The 22,005-nt window shown below is 31.2% G+C and overlaps 1 protein-coding gene across 10 annotated transcripts; it reads right to left on the minus strand.

Moving 5' to 3' along the window:
• Positions 1-4,289: 4,289 nt before the first annotated feature.
• On the minus strand, positions 4,290-21,883 carry SDG25 (SET domain protein 25). Of its 10 annotated transcripts, none has more exons than XM_083062536.1 (21): positions 21,560-21,883; positions 21,382-21,469; positions 20,791-20,967; positions 18,647-19,232; positions 18,442-18,558; positions 16,048-16,353; positions 15,625-15,960; positions 15,236-15,544; positions 14,702-15,160; positions 14,118-14,544; positions 13,879-14,031; positions 13,323-13,747; positions 13,113-13,235; positions 11,917-11,997; positions 11,090-11,143; positions 10,812-10,963; positions 8,382-8,427; positions 8,253-8,310; positions 7,684-7,777; positions 6,531-6,665; positions 4,290-5,712 (listed from the first exon to the last, which is right to left on the minus strand). In XM_083062536.1, the coding sequence occupies exons 2-17, from the start codon at positions 21,390-21,392 to the stop codon at positions 8,406-8,408; spliced, it is 3,738 nt and encodes a 1,245-aa protein (XP_082918662.1). In that variant the 5' UTR covers positions 21,393-21,469; positions 21,560-21,883; the 3' UTR covers positions 4,290-5,712; positions 6,531-6,665; positions 7,684-7,777; positions 8,253-8,310; positions 8,382-8,405. The 10 variants fall into 10 exon arrangements, with proteins under 10 accessions (XP_082918662.1, XP_082918659.1, XP_082918663.1 ...); XM_083062533.1 differs by having other exon boundaries at positions 7,661-7,777; XM_083062537.1 differs by lacking the exons at positions 4,290-5,712; positions 6,531-6,665 and adding an exon at positions 7,441-7,574.
• Between the last annotated feature and the right edge of the window lie 122 nt (positions 21,884-22,005).

The following is a 22,005-nucleotide window of genomic DNA, read 5'->3' on the forward strand; positions in this document are numbered from 1 at the left end:
AAAAATGTAATATAGACTAAACAATCTAACAAGTTAAATGTTTGAGTTGGTATAACAAAATTGAGAAAAAAAATGCTTTTAACTTAATTTGATCAATATCAAATTGATTCAGCCCCTAGTTGGTTCAATCAAATTATAGGTAAAAAAAATAATAACAATATAATTTTTAAGAGTTTATTTTAAGGTTTATTCAAATGTTATTTTAAATATAATCACTTATGTAACTAATAATTAATTATAAATATTTTCAAATTAACTTCAGTTTTTAACATTAGTTAAGTTTAAAAAAAAACATAATGTTAAAATCTAAATTATATAAGTAAGCTAAATATGGGTGAAGTAAGCTAACTCAATAACCCAAGCTTTAAATTAGATAAATAATTTACCCATAATATAAATTTGAATATCTATTTCTAATGAAATATTTTTAAGAAATATTTTTCAATAAAAGTATTTTTAGGAGTATAGTACTTTTAAAAACCATTATCACTCACATTGAGCTATGTAACTATCTCGTATATTCAACAATTAATTTTATTTTCTATATTTATTCTTTCTTTCAAATATACTTATTAACTTAATTTCCAATTTAATTTATCAAAAACAATCTTTCTTGACCATATCAAATCAATATACTTTTATCTTTATTTGTATACTTAATTTTTTCATTACTTATTTCTTTTAACTAATATATCATTTTAACATTATTTGTATATTAAATTTTAGTATTTTAAAAAAACATTATCAATGATTAAAAATATCATTGTATCACAATATAAATTGTTTAAAATAAATTTAAAATATAATTTATATATTTAAATAATTATTTATTAGGCATATTTTAACATTTTGTCACCTCCCAATTTTTACAATTTCACTAATTTTACCAACCAAACTTATTTTTAATATTTTGCTTTCTAAGTGTAAAAATTTTGCACAATTTATTACATTACTTGGTTATTTGTCTCCATTAATTGATTATTGTCTAGGTTGAGATAATTTAATTTAATCTCAAGCAAGGTAATTTTAGCTCAACTTCAACTAAAATAATTTTAACTTAATTTAAGTCAAGGTATATTCAATTAGGCCTTGAAAAAAATAGTATTTATTTGACTTTTATTAAAATACTTTCAGCTCTATCTCAAATAGAGCATCTTCAATAAATATACTTATCCAGAACATCTTTAAATTGGCCTTAGCCATAACAACTTTATTAGGCCTAAACCACAACATTGTCATATCAACTTCAAGGAGAATATTTTCATTTCAACTTCAATCATACTATTTGTAACTCAACTTTAATCAAAGTATCTTTAATTTGACATCTTTCATAATATTCAATTGAGCCAAACAATTTTGATTGGTTTAATTTCTATTTCTTAAAATCAAACCAATCTAACACTATTGATGAAAAATAAGTGTAAATTTTTTCTTAAATGTATAAATAAATAAATTTGAAAAAAAAATATGTTGAAGTGATTTTGATCCATAAAATGTTAATCAAAGATAATCAATTAGATTTGAAAATAAAAGGGATGGGTTATTATCTATCTATGTTATTACATTATTCTTCTTATTCGATCCAAGTCCTTTTTTATTTGAATAATTAGATAGAACTTTACATGGATGGACCGGATGGATCACAAATAAGTACATTGCTAAATAATTTTTACTTTTAAAGATCATATTTTAAAATTTAAAATAAATTTTAAATCATATAAATACTAGTAATTAAGCACAGCCTAAATTGATTTGAGAAGGAAAAAAAAAAAAAGTTAAAGTACATACTAACAAGTAAAAATTACCTCAATTGATTACTCATAGCTTCGACATTAAACTCAACTTTGTCATAAACAAGCATTTTCATTGGCCTGTTATGCAATGCAAGGTAAACTTTGTCTCAACATGTTTGCTACAAGTTGGACCAAGCTATCAGATTGGGATCTCAACAAAAGAAATGCTAGAATGTGATCCATAACACTCTTAAACATACTAAATTATTAGGTAAATTTTTTTGTGAATCTTACTTCTTATTTAACAATTTCTGCACATGATTTTATAATCCTCAATAAATTTTAATTGTTAAAAAAAAAACTAAAAAACATGTTATAGAATAAATTACTAACACTCCTCCTTGTATCAACAATCTCCTTGCACTATCAGTTAGCTGAAATTTAATGACGTCAATCAGCTAATAGATAATGAACTTCTCCATTGGTTATGGCTGATCTTTCTTGAAAAATAATAATAATAATAATAATAATAATAATAATCTGGAGCAAAAAAATATAAAAAATGAAGAAAAAAAATTAATAAACAATAAATACTACATTTAATGTCAAAGCTCAAGTTATAGACATTTGAAGTTTAGGTTTGATTCTATAATTATTTCTAAAGGCTAACGACTTGTGTTAGATAATTGTCACTAGTTCAACAAATTTTCATACATAATAAAAGTTAAACATAAATATTTTACTAAATTAATTATCCTCTCAACTAATAAATAAATTGTGCCTAATTACAATGTCAATAGAAAACAGTTTTACAACTAAGCGTGATGACAATTAAAATACCCAAATTTCCTATAAAAGAAACTTATTATACTTTTATTCATGAAATTTGTATATAAAGTCAAAATGAAACAAAATTGAAATACTACATCCTAATAAAAACAAAAAGATAATATCCTAAGTTCAAATGATATAAATAATATTAAACAATTTTTTTTTAAATAATAAAATTTTTAAATACTAAATTATCTATTTCGAAAGTATAGATATTCTAACAAATTTGGATGTTATCTTTTTCTTACTTTTTTATAAGGAAGAAAATAGGTCAAATTAGACTTTAAATATATATATATATATATATATATATATATATATTCTATTATACAAAATTAAAGTTTAAATCTGACATATTATTTATTATAATTTTTTTTTTATAAATATGATTTGACCTTTTGAAAGTCTAGTTAGCCTATTACTCTAATTAAAAGTCATTTATATTAATAATATTAATTAGGCCAATAAACTTAATTATAAAAAACTAACAAATTTATTTTTAAATAAGTCATTGAAAGTTATTTTTAAATTTACGTGGTAAAATATAGTTTATTCAATATTATTAGATTTTAAAATTTGAAATATATACAATGTCACAAAGAAGAGAAAAAGTAAATTATTTTCTGTTAGAGAGATAATTCATGTGTTATGTTGACATACAGTCACATGTAGGCCCTAAACCTATAAATTTATAATAAAAAAGGATAGTCATATAAAAAATATTTTATATATCTAATTTGATATATTCTAAATAACTAACTCATATTTTAACAAACTAAAATAATTATGATAACAATTTAGAAACTAAAAAAATACTCATTATACATGAGATGATAGAGTACCTAATACATAAAGTGAGAATAAATAAAATTATTTTCTGTTAAAATAACAACTCGTGTACATCCATGTACATTCACACATAAACTATAATAAAAGAGGATAATCTTATTCAAATTATATATATATATATATATATATATATATATAAATTTTATTATATTACATAAATAAATTAACTAACTTATCAAACCTAATAAATTTTTTTATCAATCTAAGTTCATCCCCTTTAAATAAATATGTTTTTTTAAAAGATTAAATCTAACATTTTTATAAAATATATCAAACTTAATTACATTTTAAAAAGTTAAACCATAAATATCTATTTGAGGTGTAACATATTATCATCCCCATCTAGATGCTTATATCACAACATGAATTCTCAAGACTCAGCTATGAAAAGGGGATTATACAAGATCATAAACCTCAACAAAATTATATATGACATGATACTAATAAAAATATTAGATAAATATATATAACGAAGTTAACATACTTTTGAGCGGGATGTTTGTCTTCGATATATTATTAATAGAATTAATCACCTATACACTGCCAATGTAAAGTTTTTTTATATTGACAACCAATTATATCTTTTAATTGTGTCATGTCACTGTTAAAAGTAAATATGTTTATAGTGACATGGCACAATTAAAAGATATAATTGATTACTAGTGTAAAAATTTACACTAATAGTATATAGATGATTAACTCTTATTAATATATTTACATGGCACGTCAATGTCAATAATGCTGAATAACTTATTTATAATATTATATGAATGTCAGATTAAAAGGGTTTATAGACATTTTTTAGTTGATCATGTTAATAAGGAAACATTTGCAACGAATTACTGGTATGAAAAGTCAATAAAAAAAAAAAAGGTAAGCATCAAAACTTAAAAGATATTGCATTAAAAAATAAAACAAACATCATGTCTTTAGCAATTGATTTTGGTTGAAATACAAAAATATGTTCAAGTGTTTGTATAGCACAACTAAATTTGACTATTCAATTAGTTGTGATCCCAGCTAATTAACATTAAGATAAATATATTATACATAAATTATTTGGACCTAGATAGTTGGTATATTTAGTGGACTATTTATAAAAAGAAAGCAAAGTTAGTTGAAATTGCAACCCTCCTCCTTTGTCCGGGCTGGGGACCGGCTGTGTTATATTATAAATGAGACACAGGCGGAGTTAATTGCCCACTTTTGAGCTCTCATCATGCTTTCACCGACTTTTTCTGCACATATTCGCTCTCTCATCACCATGCTTAGCTTTTACCAAATTTTTAATACTTATTTTCAAACTATGTCATTGTCCCAATAATAAAACAAGTCCTTGGATTCCATTTCAATTTGTAAAATAACTGAGCTAGCACAAATATTCACGTCTGAATTGAATCTATTTCTATTAAATAATGTGGTCTTTCGTTCCAACTTATTAAACATATTATACACATTCAAGAATTTTCTTTAAATAAACTCTTCACAACCGAAACTTAATTTATAAACTCATATCTAGAATTTTTTTTTCTTAAAGAAAATTTTTTATTGCTATTTTTTTAATTTATCATTCTTTTTTATGCTAAAGAAAAAAGAAAAAAAAAATAGAATAGCGTTACTTGATCTCACCGGTAAAACATCACATAAACATTAGTATTGCACATTTTGCCTCTCATTTTTTACAATTTTTGCTATCCAATTATTTTATTTGGATATTTTACAACCCAACTTACATAATTTTTGCCCATTTGCCCCCTGGCGTTAAATGTCCATTAAACATTAACTGGCATGCTGAGGTGTATGACAAGGCACATAATTTTACACATTCAGACATATCAACACACTTTAAAATTATGTGTATCGGATGACTAAATATACAAATAAAATAGTTGTTATAATTCATAAAATCATAAAAAGATGGATAACAAAATGTGCTATTAAACCTAACTTATAATATTTTAACAGAAAATAGTAATTGTTTAAATGAGTGTATTTACTTAAACAGGAAAATGACTTGAAAATTTAGTATAAAATTGAATTTGTAACGAGTTTGTTCGTGGACATCAATTATCGAGATAAATAAAACATAAGGAGGCACTCAATCAATAAGGCGAAATTCTTTTAATTTGTGCATATCTCAAGTTGTAAAAATATGAAGCCAGGAATTCACTTTTCAAATACCTTTGGAGCTCACTAGAAAACAAATATGAAAGAACTCACCAGAAACGGAAAGAGAAACATACCAGTAGGCACAATCCAACTCGGCAAAATAAAACGTTATTTCCTACTTGAGCTAATCCTGCAACCACAGGAATTAAAAAGAAGGAAAAGCAAAATAAATAGAAGATAAAAGGCAACAAATTCTACGCACTAATAAATTAAAAAAAAAAAAAACCCACAAGAGGCTTTTCTCGTGACTATTTAAACCACACACGATTGAGAACTGGCAACAAAATAACAATAGACAAATGGTTCTCACATTTAGATACTTCATGATATCTACCATAAGGCCGACTGACTAATAAAAATTCAAGCATTCACTAAACACAATTTCTTTTATTTTTATAATCCTAATCTACTAGTGATAAAATAAAAATTAATTTTCCATAATTATATAGTATATATTTCACTGAATAACACGAAACCAATCAGCCTTTATCATAGTAAAATTGAACTTCCCAATTTCTCTGGTTTCACAGATAAATGGCAAAAGCGACACCAAGCATAAGTAATAAATTTTATTTCAAGGCAGTTTCACAGAACCAAAAGAGCACATAAAATATTTCATATCTAACTGTTGATATTAATGTCCACCAATTTTACAATCCCTTGTCAAAATAAATTTACCATCATCATTGCCACTTATTCAGCCGCAGCTATCTACATGATTATATTATATAAACAACGAGGGTATAACAAATAAATGAAGAAGAATTAGGGAGCTGGAATGGGATTTGGGATTTGCACTTTTGTGATTTTTTGTGATTTTCAGTACCTTGTGCTATTGTTTCCAAAGCCTTTTAACTCATTAATGAATTATTTTTTTTACCACCCCATTTCTCAACTACATATAAACACGAAAACAATAATTTACAGCTTCAAGAGAAGAAACTCAACTGCCACCAAAAATTCCACAAGAATGCATGAGTTACTTATTTCATCACCAAACGAGCAGGCAATCCAAATTGTATACCAATCATCAATAGTATTCAGTTCAGCCTATATATCATCAACGATGCTGATCCATATAACCTGAAACACCATAATACTTAAAATCAATACCCAGAACTATGCACTAGGATTGCATGACTTTGTTTAATTCAATTATTACTATTGTTATTATTATCATCATCATCATCTTCATCAAGATTGAAGATCAGTATTAAAAAATGGGAGAGATATCGGAATTAAGCCTACATTTCTTATTTTTGTTTCTCATAGGCGAAACTCAGTCTCACCATTTAGTTAGTCTAAAAGAAAACCAACGATCAAGGAAGCCAAACTTCTAGTCATGCATCAAATTAACTTTGAACAAGGATATGATTGATTTAATGGATCATATGCATAATAGTTCACATAGAAAATAAGTCAAAACTGCAAACACATACATGACATCTGAAACTAGAGCTAAATCATTCACATAGTTATCCTACTAAAAAATAGGTGGCTGTATGCACTCATAATGGTGCAATACAATTTATGGGCTATGGCCCAACAGGACATGCTAGCTACACTATCCTTTTTAAAAAAAATACTAGTTAGACTTTCTGAATTATGCAAAGGAAAATTGTATTAATTAGTAGTTCAAGTTTGAATAGATTAGTTCATACAAATATTCGACTATTAGATTTAGAATGCAAAAAAAAAAAAAAAAAAAAAAAAAAAAGGAACACTACTTGGACATTTTCATAAAGATATATCAACAACAACCATGTAGTTTGGAAAATCCTTGAAATGGGATAACTAAAAACATAATGCAAGATGTAAATATAATGGAGCAAACTGCAGATATTAAGCGGACACCAGATCAGTATAAAGCAACGCATTTATTAATAGGTAAACATATAAAGTCTTTACACAGGAAACTGAATCTATACAACTATTCCCCTATGTATTCCTTTCGCAGTCACCTATCTCAATCTTGATGAAGCCACATCGGGTCTAGAACAAAAATAATATAACAGGCTAAAATTAGAAAAAATAATAACCCCCGTGAAGACCAGATTATTTTGAGAGCAGAAACGTACAAGGTATGATCACAAAAAAGTACCCTTGCAACTCTTCCAATTTGATGCATGGTGGATATAAAATAAGAGTCAAGTCTTCAGAATGCAGCATCCAACAACTATGGGTGGAGTATAATCCTGTAACAACGACAACAATAAATTAAAAACATACTAAATGTTCCAATCGAGGCCAAATAATTTTTTTCTGTTCAGTTGCACCTAGCAAACAAACATAATTAAGGTGTGCTCATTTCCAAAAAAAGATTCATTAACACATGTTTAACAAATTGAAGCCACATAAACAAGTTTAGAGAGTTGAATACACATCAATGCATAAACCTAAACCAAAAATTTACAAAAATGAGGACATGTAAAGGGACAGCAGGGCAGAAGCTTTTGAAATGAAATGATTAACTATCCAAAAAAGGGAAGAGATTAATACAATCACCATTCAACTAATCAGTTAACTACAAAAATAAGTCACAATTTCACCCAAGAGAGATAAGGATGATATGGAATGAGGACTAAATAAACATTGAGAAATGCAAAGCCAGCAGAAGAACATAAAAATATGAACAGTGATTAGATGCCATGATTCAACACAAGTACATACCTATGGCAAAACTTCTGTCCACTCATTGATTTAACAAGCGGACCTAGAAAAGAACAACCTATAAAAACAATAAGCAAGTTAGAGTGAAGCTGTAAACAATAAAAATCAACTTCAGAAGTAAGTGCATACCAGCATCACAAACCCAATCAATGCCTAATTCAGTGATCCACGACACCTGCATAATAAGTACATATATGTTATAAACTTATAATATGAGAATATCTCAACCATTGGCAAGGAGAATCAAAAGGCAATTTCCCATCTTCATTTTTTCCTAAAAGTTTTGAAAGAATACTCATCTAGTTCAAAAGTCATTCAAATAAACTAATAGATATTATAGGGTTATAAAACAACCAAGCCCTAGCCATGGGGAAGTTTCAGCTACATGGATTAAATAACACCATTATGCTTTATCATCAAAAGCCAATTTCAGAAAATCCATTTAGATCAAGGTCTTTCCTGATAATTTCTGTTAGGTAATCCCATTAGCAATTAGTCATGATAGGTTAGAAATTCATTAGATAGATAGTAGAATAACTAGAGTTAGTTAATTAGTTGGAGATTGGGATATTAGAAATATAAGGCATGTTGCCATAAATAACAGGGGAGGGAAGAAGGGATCATCTTATCGATAGTGAGAGAATTGTGGCCTTTGAGCATTAGGAGATGCAGACCCTCTAAGTTCTGTAAGTTAGAAATATGTTATTATTTCTAACAAGATAAGTATCTATTAATTGATAATTGTGGCCTTTGAGCACTAGGAGGTGCAGACCCTCCAAGTTCTGTAAATTAGAAATATGTTATTATTTCTAACAAGATAACAAGTATCAATTAATTGATATCAGAGCTTCCACCATGTCTCTAAGCTGCAAACAAGTGGTAAAGTCGGTGACATCAACATTATAATCTTCTCCCTTGACCAGTCAAAGGCTAGTCCACAGCAAGCCTGCATGGGCATTGGGGATGTTGAGCGTGGTGGGATATTAGGATCAATCCAAGTCCCACATTAGATGCATGGGATTCTAGTGTGAGGTTTATAAGGTTCTACAACTACAACAGCGAGCTTGTATGATGTGGTTCTCCCAATGTTCTTATCTAATAGAGTTCCCACATTGATAGTGATATGGCTAAAGTAAAATATATAAGTGGGCGACAATCCTACTATACAAACCGTCGAAGTTCTGCTGCGAGTTAGGCACTATATTGAGGGGAGAGTTCCTTATTCTTTCTAATAAGATATCAGGTTTCTATTAGTTTCTCCTGAAGTTATTATCATTATTCTCTAACATTTTTAAACAGATTATCATTGGATCCATTTGATTTATTTGTATTCAGTTTTCTCTCTTGATTCTCACTTCACTTGGTCTTCTCTTCACGTGTCCAAACTACATTAGGCAAGTTTTGTCCATCATCCTCTCATCAATAGGCACCAAAATTTCATGAAAATTCACTTGTTCCCATCTTGTTATTTTTTAATATATCCACTCAGCCATGGTAGCACTCAGACATTTACTGCTCAACATTTATTGTTATAAAGACCATCACTAGTCTTATTGTCGTCCAGTGTCACATTCCCAAACCTTCAAATTATTAAAATAGATCAAAGATACTTGATAGTCTTCATCTCCAAAACATTGCTTCCCTGTGTCTGGCTAAAGTTGCATTTTGCATACTTCATCTTACTAATATTTTAATGCAGCAGAAAACCTTTTAATTCTCCACCAAAACCAAAATTTAATATTTATTCTTCTTGAGATTCATCAACTAGGATTATATCATCAGCAAAAAAATGCAGTGTTAAGATCCAATCGCAAAGTATGAGACTTGAGTCCCACATTGGAAGTATGGGATTCTAGTGTGGGGTTTATAAGGTCTTGGGCACTCACTACCACGGCTAGCTTATGTGGTGTGATTCACTCAAGACGCTTATCACATTGGGCACTAGCCCTTGGATAATTGGATGTTTAAGTATGTCCAATACTAAGTAAAATTTGAAAGCAATGAACTCAGTCAAAAGGGGTGATGCAAATGCATAGTTTATAATTATAAGCAAATCATTTGATATCCCTTCATGCTTCTACACTCTATCTGTTGCCTCAAAGTTGTACATAATTTAAAAAATAAAAATAAAAAGATTAAATGAATCCACATATCTATATCCATAAGAATACTTTTCCAGCTTTTCAACAAATAAAGCATATCAAGCAAAAATACCTAGAGGGCACAATATTCAAGGGTGAAGTAGCCGTTTGCTTCATTTAGTAGCAAAATCAAATGATTGGTGTTTCCATATCCAGTTTGTACTTGAGTCGTATGCTCAAATGTGTTCCCAAACATGTTTGACAGTGAACTAAAAAGATATTTTAGGTACATATCCCATGTGTATGCAACAAGTACTTGTACCAGATGTGTAAGTAGCATGTACATGACAACCCTTTAGGAGAGTATACAAGCATCACATCATACATTGATTTTTTGAATAAATCAATGTAATCAAAATATCTAGCAATGATCGCAAGAATAAAGATATGCTAAGAAATTGAAGTGTCATCATCTTACTTTCTGGAACCACAGTTACAGGGAATCTTTTTCTCCTCCAAGGGGAACTTATAATTGTATGTAATTTCTTCACCTGCAACTATATGTCGTTTCGCATATATGAAAATCTTCTTTTGACCCTCAACAGATATAACCTTTGTATAGCAATTGGGCTGCCAAAAAATTCAGTTCAAATCAGGAAGAACTTAATCAAGGTTAGAAGTGACGCACATAGACCCGAAAGACTTCTTTAAATGTGAGGATACAAAAAAAAAATGCATTCAATAGTACACAAGTACCTCACAAGAGTGGTTAATAAATCTTGCAATCCCACCTCTCTTTGTAGCATCAACCTACATACACTCAGACAGGAAAAGAAAATGTAGCATTTCAATAGCTATCACTGGATTTAAATTTACAAATACATGCTTATCTAGAGAATATTAATTCTTCATGAAAAATTACATGTAATTTAACACTTCATTTAGATAATATTTTTTGTAGATTTGGTCTTATTTAGGCTTATCTAGTGGACTGATCAATCATCCTAAGACAAAGTTATCATGTGTCTGGATTGCCTTACAAGAGGAGCCTGTGTGAACCAAGTAAGCCACACATGCTATAACAGGGAATTTTAGTTCTCAAAGTCAGGTGGCGATAATATCTTGATGAATCACCCAATGATTAGATTAAGAAAACCACAACCATGCACTGGCCCTTCTGTAAAAATGTTGGCTTTACCTAAATTTTGAATTCAAACCCAAGTTGCACAAAGAGTCGATCATTTACTTGGTCTGACATCTGAGATTTTAGTTACAAGACTACACATCTACCTTTTAATGCATAACCATATAACCCACATGAAGAGGTCAGCATGAATCCTTGTCAACCTTTAAAACGCAATATAATCCATACAGTTTAACTCTGGCTACTTTTATCCATAAACTTCATCACACTTTAATTGCAGAAAAACTTAAATATAAATATCAATCAATACCAACAGTGTGGATAGGGAGAATAAAATATAGATTCATCGGACACAATGACTCCATAATTACCTTAGAGAAGCAAGATAAATGAAACTTGCAAAATTTAAGACTTAAAAATTACGGCAATATATACTAACCACATAACCATCATCAAGTCTAAAAAGGTAACTGCTTCCAATTCCCATTTTCTCATATTGACGTTCACGTATATCAGATATCTGCGAGAGACAAAATTGTATCAATTAATTGATCCAATATAAAAATGATTGTATTCAAAATACAACCCTGACATGGTAGTGACCAATTAAGATTCAAGATCAATTGTTTAAAATAATGCAAAATATGTTTTTAAATAATAAAACTCCAAAATTAGAAATAAATTATTTCCTCGTCTTCAATGCACAATAGTTATTATGTTTCTCCAAGCTCTTGTCTCTCTAATTTTCAAAACCTAACTAGAAAAAAACCCATTGTGTTGTTCAGCCACCTCTTCTGTTCCTTTCTTCATACAAAACTGAGGAGCATTTCACCTTACAACAACACTACCATCCTCAATGCCAGTGCCAGACCATCCAACAAACAGATGCTCACCTTCACTGGAATATCCACAAACACCAGTGCCCTGATTATTGGTTCACTGTATATATCAATATGGGCAGGGAGTGATGGCTACAGCTACAAACTTAAAAAATTTATCTGGGCCACAACCTCCCACCCATCTCATCCTTGGTTCATCACCTCACAGTAGCAGTTTGACTTGCTATCCCTACATATCTGTACTGCCAGAATCAACATTCAAGCAATTCCACTATGATTCTGGCAATTCATTGTGGGATTCTGATTATAAACTGTATCAATTGGGTGAAGACTCGCAACAGATTGCAATTTATGCAAAGTCCAACTACCATGACATCTAAATCAGTAAAACTTAAGCATGCATATGCAACAAGAAAGGATCTCTTTAACCATACTGTATAACCTACTAATTTTACGGCCATAGATAGCCTCATAAATTGTATTCATTCTTTAAGAAAGAAACCACTAAATAAGAAGCTTGTAAAAACCCTTCACCTAGAATATATGTGCTCACTCAAGGGCAATTAGACATACAAAAGTAGCCCATCTTCCTCAGAATTAAATTATTTATAAGAAAATTGACCTCTTCCAAAAAAAGTTATAAGAAAATTGAAATACTATAAAGTTAAATGCCTAATTTGATTGACTTATCCTTTTGGTTACATACACAATAAATAATTCAAAATTCACTTTCTAAAATCAACTGACAATATAAGACCATAAAATATGAATCTTTGTAACAGATTAGTTTTTTTACCCGAGGACGAATTAGCTCCCCAATATATTCAATCACAAAGTCCTCTGCCTCAATTGGCTCCAAGGCAACAAGACCCCAGTCATGGATCTTGCTCCTTTGAAAACGCAGTCGCTTCTTCCGTGCCTGAAAATTGAAAATAAATAAATGAAATCTTGTACATCCAGATGCTCTAAATAAAAATGACCAAACACACTTCCATTCTACAATCACCTTCAATTGAGGCACTTTCAGAAGATCTGCACCCTCTGCAGCAGCAAGAAGGTTACGCAGTTTCACTCTATTTGTTCTTGCAGAAAGACCCTTACCACTTGACAAGTGAGATAAATTATTTTCAGAATATATGCACTTGTTCTGGACACACGGAAGACCCCTAACACGTGCTTTATATGCAGGAGTGGCACTTCGAGACCATTTATGCCATTCCCAACCATCAATAGAAGTCCTAGCACATCCTTCGGATCTAGGACACAACTTCAATGGCTTGGATTTAGCAGACTTCCTCCTTGCCACAGTAACCTGTTTACTAGCTCCCAGAAAAGCACTGCCATTTGAAATTTTCAAAACCTTTCTAGAATGTGAAGATTCTGTACCATCCATTTGATGTTTCCTTTTTGATTTTGATACTCTATTTGTTGCTGTTAACAGGAAAAGGCAACCCATAAAATGTATGTTCAGGACAAGAAATGTTAGTGGTGGAATATAAGTGTTCAAGAAAAGGTGAGAAAAAAAGAGTGCCAAGGGTGCAATAATCCTGAAAATAACCTACCATTTTGTATTTCTCTAGAGCAATGACCTGTGGTCTTCTCCTTAACAGTGCCTTCAAAACCATCACTTTTGTCAACCTTCTTCCTGCCAAGACTAAGATCAGTTGACACTGAAAGCTTCTTTCCATTGGATTTTTTAACATCCACAACATCATCTGAATAAGGAAAAGTGGAAAGCTGTTCTTACTACACAAATTTATTATTATGAAACAAGTGTTTACAAATTAACTAGGAAATATACTTTGAGCTTCACCTGAAAACTTCAACACTTTCCGATCAGCTTTATTCTTTAGAGATAACTGATCACTGTGTGAGCTACTATTGACACCAACAGAAGAACTTCCCTTAGAAGATGTGTCCTTCTTCCCTTTAAGAATCTTAGTCTTTCCACATTTAACAGCAGCTATTTTAACCTCAGCAGCCTCTTTGACATCTCCAGAAACATGTTTCCTCAACTTGGCCATGGGCTGCTTCCCTGAACTTGAACCATTTTCTGCTACAGATGGTGAGGAAAATAACTCCTTTCGTGACACCTTCTTGCGGTAATAAGTATTCTTTCCATTCACCAGAGGAACTTCAGAAGAAATCTTGGCTCCTTCATTCACTCTTCCCAGTCCAGAAGTAGCACCATTCAAATGTTTCTTGCTTACTTTGAACGTTTTTCCTTTCTAAAGAATTATAAAACAAAATAATAATAATAAAACAATAAAGTTACAATAATAAGCCATAATAACACTAAATAAAAAGGTAGTCAGAGAAATCTAGGTGAAATGCAGTATTTTAAGTTCTCATAAATATTGAATTTAGGATTAATAAAATTCTTACCTCATGACCATCAGACTTAAAATGTTTCTTTATGGTGGGTGATGATATAAAAACTTGATTGAGCACAAAATCAAGAAACAACGACTTCCACTCTTCTAGAACCTCATCATGTAGTTTCTGTCGGCACAGTGCAGTTGCAACATATCCTGTAATCTTAGGATTACATTCAACCAACCTTGATGGTCGAAATTTTGAATTGTAGTGCGGGAAAACTGTTTGAGATTTCTCTTCAAGTCCAGGTGGTAGGTCATCAATCTCCTCTTCAACCACATCATCGTCTACAAAGCCATTCAACTCTTTAAATGCTTTTGAAAATACATCAGACATATGGTTGCCAAATGCAGACTCGCCAAATGAATTTCCAGCTTTTACAGAATCCACAGACTTGTTATTTGGGATTTCCTTTACAGACATTTTATCAGCAAGTATCTCTGAAAAACGAGTGTCACTAACAGCAACCTGCAATAATTAAAGGATTCTTCAATATAACAGTGTCTGGTACAACTAAAGGATACGAACACATAATTAAGTTACCTCATTCAATTTGTTTTCTTCAGGAGAAGGAATTAATTTGTTCACTTCCTTTTCGACAAAACTTTGGATGTAATCAGCTAAAGACACCTTTGAAGAGAAGTGAAGCTCATTCTCCACACTTTCAATAATGCATGTCAAATCTTTAGAGTTGTAATAAGGGCATGAAACTTTTTGACCTTCTAGTAAGTTTTCACCTTTGAGGCCACTAGGAGATGAAAATAACTGAAGACAACTTCTTTCTTCCACCAGTACTCCAAACTGATTATAGCCATCAGCATTGCATTCAGAAGAATCTGGGTTGAGAACCAACTGTAGAATAATTGTATGATCATTATAAGATGCAATTTAAGCAAAAAACCCAAACAAGCTACACAGTAGACAGCACTCACAGCTTCTGATTCAATCTTTTCAGTTTGATCTTTACATCCATTAGCAGATGATCGAGGCTTAGGATGAGACCAAAGCTTCCTCTTCCTCCAGGAAGATAAGTATTCTGCTATTGTGTCAAAAAATACAGAATTCCACATGACTTGCATGCAATAATCAAGAAGTACCTTGCGAACAACAGCATATGACCACCAAAAATTTTCAATGCTTCCAACTGATTTGATACTGGATGAGGGCAGTCTGGAACTTTCATGGCAAGTCTGATCGTCCAAAATGTGGGAAGATGCAGGATCACAGGGAATAGCAGAACCTTTACTGATTTTCACAGAGAATTTACTCTGTCAAAGCAAATATTCAACAGCTTAGTAAGATACACACAATTTAAAGTTTTCAAAAATATTACTTGCAAAGCAATTAAACATCACCATCTTGTTTTCAGGAGTACAGTCAACTGATTCAAGCTTATGCCTCTTACGTTTCTTTTCAGTAACAAATTCTGCAATGATATCGCCAATAATTCCATCTAGCACAACTCTGCGAGCAGCTTTCATGATACCCATGTGCAATTGGGAAGAAATGTTTTCAGATATTTCACTAATCATGTTGACCACATCACCAACCTCATTACTTGTGGAACCTGATCTACAAATGGTTCCAGATGTGTCTTCTCTTAATGCATTTACAGCAGATAATAGCACAAAGGTGCCATACTTCTTGTCAGAATGAGAGATCTGTAAATTAACATAAATCAGTCACAAGTGATTGTTAGAGTAGCATTACTTTTTCTAGAAAAAGCAGGGTTAAAACCAGGCAATAAAGTAATGTTCCAGCAATATTTTTTTTTCACAGATAAGCACAAATATGACAGAATTAGTGTCTTCAGAACAAAGCTAGAACTTGTATGACTGTACGAAGTAAGAAAAGAGTAGGAGATTCTACTCAAGCGTCCATGAAATGCTAACACATTTAGATACCTCCAAACCCTTGCATTAGAAGGAAATTTAATCCTAGTTGTTAGAAGCATAAATTACATGCACTTGAAGTTAAAATTAAAGCTCCACATACAAACTTTATTACTTTATTAGTGTCTTCGTGGCATGAGATATATTTTAGGAAAAGGAAAAATGGTAATGGAATCACACATAAGAGGGGAAACACACAGAGAACAATAATAACTAATGGCTGGAAATTAATAAAACAAAAGTAAAATTTAATAGATAATAACCAGGTGATGAGTTCAGTTAAGTTTCGAGAGTGAAGAACCAGAGGCTTGGAAATATATTGTCAATGGGTTCATGGTGACGTTTACAATGGGTAAGAGTTTCGCTTCCCCACTAGTGCAACAAGAATATGTCATAGACTTTCTGTTTGTCTTATCTTTAATTGATGTAGGACTTAGATTTTTTCCAATATAGAGAAAAGTAGGGTTGTTGGAGAGATAGTTATAGGATAAAATTGTCCAAAAAAAATATGCATATGCAAAGTGGGATAATCTCCTTTATTATTAGTATAGAAGTATAGATACAGATTATTAGCATAGATTAAAATAATTGTCTTAAATTAGAATATTTTAAGGAGTTATTCTTCAGCGATAGCATATTTAGCAATTGTTCTTCAATGAGAGTGTTTTTAAGGATTTTTTTTTAACCCCTTATCTCTTTCAATCTATCATTTTAATCTTTATTTTGAAATTTAATTTAAATATTACTTTAAAAGAAAATATCCATAGTTAAAAATAACCTTGTATCACAATATAAATTATTTATCATAAATTTAAATATAAAATTTATGTGTTCAAAAATATTTATTTATTATAAATTTTAATTATAATATATAATATAATTTATATATTCAAACATTTATTTATTATTATAAATAAATATTTATCACGTGCAATGTAAAAAAATAGTTCTTATGCAAAAACCAACTAAATAGAGAAATGCCAAAAGGATATTAATGAAAAGTTTCATCATCCCATTTGGCATGACATTAATTTATTGAATAAAATTCAAACTCCCTAAAAACCCTCATTACACGTTTTGATTAACAGGTATTCACTTGAAACCTCAACTACCCCAGAATTGCAATTTAAGCCTCCAGAAAATTGGGCAATTGCAAAACTTGGCCTTTTTGAACAACCTATTAAAATTTGACCATCTGACAAATTCCAAGCACTTGTTGGCTGTTAGGCTGTTAATTAGAGGTAGACCAACAAGTCCAGTCCCTGCATTGCACATTAGCACCTCGGGGAAACAAGCATCATATCATAAGTTTATAACATATACGAATAATAAACTCACAATTCTAGAAGTATGTTAAAAAATAGCTTTGGTCCCTGAAAATTGACTTACTTCAAAACTGAATACTTAAAAAAAGTAGGTAACACCTAGAGTCTTTAAAAATTAAAAATTTTCAATTAAATAATTTTAAAAGGAATCATCAAAGAAAATTAAGGGAAGATACTGAGATGGGAATGAACATGCTGCTGCAGAAATGAAACATTTGTTGATTATGTCAACAATTTTCCAATTGCCACATCAGTAATTCAGTATACTTCTGCATGAGTCAGCAATTTCCATTAAGTTGGAGAATGCTTTTATATGCAATTGAACCTAAATGATTTTAGAGTACCCAATTCAAAAGTAGGCAAAGTTCCAGAACCAAAGATTGTATTTTAGCCTTAAAAGGAAAGATTAAAAGATGATGTCAAACAATGGGATAACCATAAATCTCATTATGAAAAGGAATCGTTCAATCATTTCCTGCTACAGATCTGCAGCCTATAATATTATTTCATTCAAAAAATATTTGCATCTTACCACTGTTGAATCTTTAAGATATCCATGACAATACCAGGAAATCAATTCATGAATAACATGTGGCCCATGTTTCATACCCTCCTCATCCTCATAAAGCCAACAGCATTCTTCACGTAACTGAAATAAGCAATAATACACACCATCAAGGCATCAACATATGTCAAACTGACTTTTACAAGACAACAAAGAACTGATATTGCACTACCATCTGAAAAGATATTAAACCATTGAATGTCTCTGAGTTTGAATTTAAGTGATTAGATTCCTTAATGCAGTAATTGACATTTGACTGTGAAACTGACTGTGACTCAGACTTAACAGCCACGGGCACAGCATGCTCAAAAGGTCTATCTTGCTCACATACTGCTGTGGTAGGCATACTTGTGCCTGAGATGCCCATACTCAGATATGCAAACCCAGTGGAAACATGATCAGGGAACTGTTTAAAGTAATTCAGAGGTACAGGGTTCATTATTGTGCCATTAATCACTGGATACACAGGAAGCTCAGATGGCAAGAAACCAGTAGTTAGGCCCTCATATAACTGCTCCTTAATATAGGGACCACACATTTGCCCATTTTCATTCACATACATCCATCCACTCACAAAAGCAGGCTGTTGCACATAACCACAGAAACTCTGGTCCATGTGTGAAACATTCCCTGCAGTAGAACACACAGGAACATGGCCACTATTAACATTTGACGGGCAGCTCGTCTCCATTCCAGAATCTGGATCAACTTTGTCGTCAGTATTGCTGGAAGAGGGAACATCACCAGTACTCCTGCACCTGGGGAAGCATAAAAGCAAATAAGAAAATTTATTTAATGTGAAAAGAATGTTGGGGGACATAAGGTTTTACACATGTTAATATCCCAAGTATCAAAAACTAGCATTAATTCAGTTGCAGTTCTATTATCATATGGATATGCTATGTATTTCACATTGATTTAATTCCATCCAATTTCTGTGTCTTTCATTTTTTTTAAAAGAAAATAATTTATTATCATATGGAAAATAATTTATTATCAATGAGGAGTACAAAATATCCCACTCAAAGATACAAAAATAAACAGAAGTAACTCCAAAATATCAACTAATTTTCCATCTCTTCTCCTATTTTCCAAGCTCCCTTTAGATGGGATTTGGTACAGACAATCTCCATTCCCAAATAAACTACATTCTTGAAAATGGGATTCCTGGGCATCCTATTCTTGAGAAAATTTATAAAATGTGTTTACTTATTATTCAACTTTCCTAGAAATGGTATATTTATTGTCAATTACCATGGGAAAGTTCAGTAAATTTATACTCAATTACCACAAGAGTTTTATTCACCTATTAAGGTAGAGAAGTTTTATACCTAATTATTATATAATAGCATTCCCAAAAACCTTTTATTCCAAGGAAATATTTTTATTCTCTTCTACAAAGCATGAGAAACCTTTATTCCCGTCACTTTCCCAGGACAGTTTTACATTCCTCATACCAAAACACCATGTAAAAAATAATTCTTGTACAAAAAAACAAAGAGAGAGGACATAAGCATAACCCAATCTAATTAAGAATTTCTCCCTAAAAACCCAAAGCCTCACACCAGCCAAAATCAGCAACTAAAATGTTTTAACTTAAAGCTTTGCCTTTCTTGCTCCTTCCAGAAACCCTCAAAAGATCAAAAGAAGTTGCTGAACACTTTTAAAAAAACCATGAAGGTTGGAAAAAAAAAACCTCCACCATAAAGAGTCTAGAAAAATGAGTTACAGAAAGTGTTGAAAAAATGACAACAAAGAGCAATCAAAACTTTCCATGGGAATTGATTGAAAATAAAACAATAAAGGTAAAGGAAGGCCTCTGTAAATGGGAATCTTATATTTTTCCAAAATTCTACCTGGGGATACCCTAATTTAAAGAAAGGAAGTATGGGCCTAGAAGAATAATGTCCTGAGAAATGGAGTGCCAGGGACTTGAGTGAGTAGTAGCAGTAGCAATCAATATTAACTTTTATTATTTATAACATGGAATATCTGTGTGACTCTGAAAGATGGGGATCTCAATTCACAAGTCACTAAGGAAATGAAACAGTAGCATGTCAGAAAAATCCATTTACCAGCAGTCCAAGGATGACAAATAGATAGTAGTTAATGGACTCTGAAAATCACAAGACTGATTGGAACAATCACAATAAAAGATGCAACCAAATCAAACCTTGATGATGCGAATGATAAAGAACATTTAACAAGTTATCAATGGCAACAATTTTGATTAACACATTCCACCAAAGAAATGTCTACATGACAGGAAGACCAAGTCAAGATCCTGTAATCATGTAATGCCCAAAAATTGAAGACCTTTCTATATTTTGATGTGAGAACAAAGAAATATCACTGGAAATTCCTGCATCTGCATGTAAATCTATATCTTGATGTCCAAGATCTGGCACCCTTGGCCTTTTTCTAGAAAAGAAGGTGCCATCTTCCTGAAGAAAGGCAGTTGAGAAGACCATGAACCTTTCCCAATAGAAAATTCTGAGTCAACAAAAAAGGATTCAACCAAATTAAAAATACAAAGTAATGTGAAAATTTAAATTTGGTTATTTAAAAAAAATGCAATAAATAAAGTAAAATATGTAACGTAAGCATTCGAACCATATTATACAGTTATCAGCTTGAGATGTAACAGAAATAAACTATCCGATGAGTATATAAACCAAATTTCCTCCATTTTTTTCCAGCATATTATTATGGCATGATAAGAATTCACCATATAACTCGTAATTAAAAACAAGTAGCTGTAATTTGTAGAGAACCAGCTGGGCAAACACTCAGAAAAAAATCAAATATAAAATAATCTTCTACCCCATACTGCCACTACTCATCAATAACAATGTTGTGAAAATTGTGACGATGATCACAGGATTGCACAATCTTGTGATTTTTCACCTCAAAATCATGCTGAATCGGAAGCAGGATCACAGCACACCCCGGATTTCAGACACGATCTTCGTCGCGAAAGATCGTGTTTTACGATCTGCGATGATCGCTGGGTCGGGTTTCCCTTTGAAAGAAAAAAAGAACAAACAAACAAAATTTGATAGCTAGTGTTTACAATCATTCTTACACAAATTTCCTTGGTCTAGGGCTCTCCTCTTTGCGCTTCTTGGGGCCCAGTTCTTCATGTAGAGCTGAATTGCAGGTATGTTAGGTTCTTATCTTGTTGTGGTGCCTCTGTTGAGCTGCCTAAGCCTTGCACTCTTGCCTCTGCTTCGATAATTCAACAGTTGTTAAATATAAAGATCTTATTTTGTTGTTGGCTTGTGCAGTTGTGCATTCTTCCCTTGATCTCAAACTATTGCGCAATTTGCTCTAGGGATTTAGGGTAACCGGTTACGGGCTAACTAGGTTTTTGAATTTTAGTTCTTTTGGAACTATTAGTTATTATTATGACTTCTAAATCTATGAATATGAATTTTCATTTATCAATTTAACTCACAAACATAATGGAATAGAATTAGAGGTTCAAGTCAAATATTAGGGAAACATGAAATTGGAATAACCCGATTAGAT

Source organism: Cajanus cajan, chromosome 1 (genome assembly GCF_000230855.2).
Source record: "Cajanus cajan strain Asha chromosome 1, NIPB_CcT2T_4, whole genome shotgun sequence".
In the NCBI taxonomy this organism is placed as follows: Eukaryota; Viridiplantae; Streptophyta; class Magnoliopsida; order Fabales; family Fabaceae; genus Cajanus; species Cajanus cajan.

Excerpts from the sequence above, each read along its gene's own strand:
- SDG25 (XM_083062536.1), bottom strand. Across the intron at positions 19,233-20,790 it reads TCACATCAAAATATAGAAAG|GTGCAGGAGTACTGGTGATG; the intron begins GTCTTCAATTTT and ends ATGCTTCCCCAG. Across the intron at positions 13,748-13,878 it reads CTCTAGAGAAATACAAAATG|CAACAAATAGAGTATCAAAA; the intron begins GTAGGTTATTTT and ends TCCTGTTAACAG.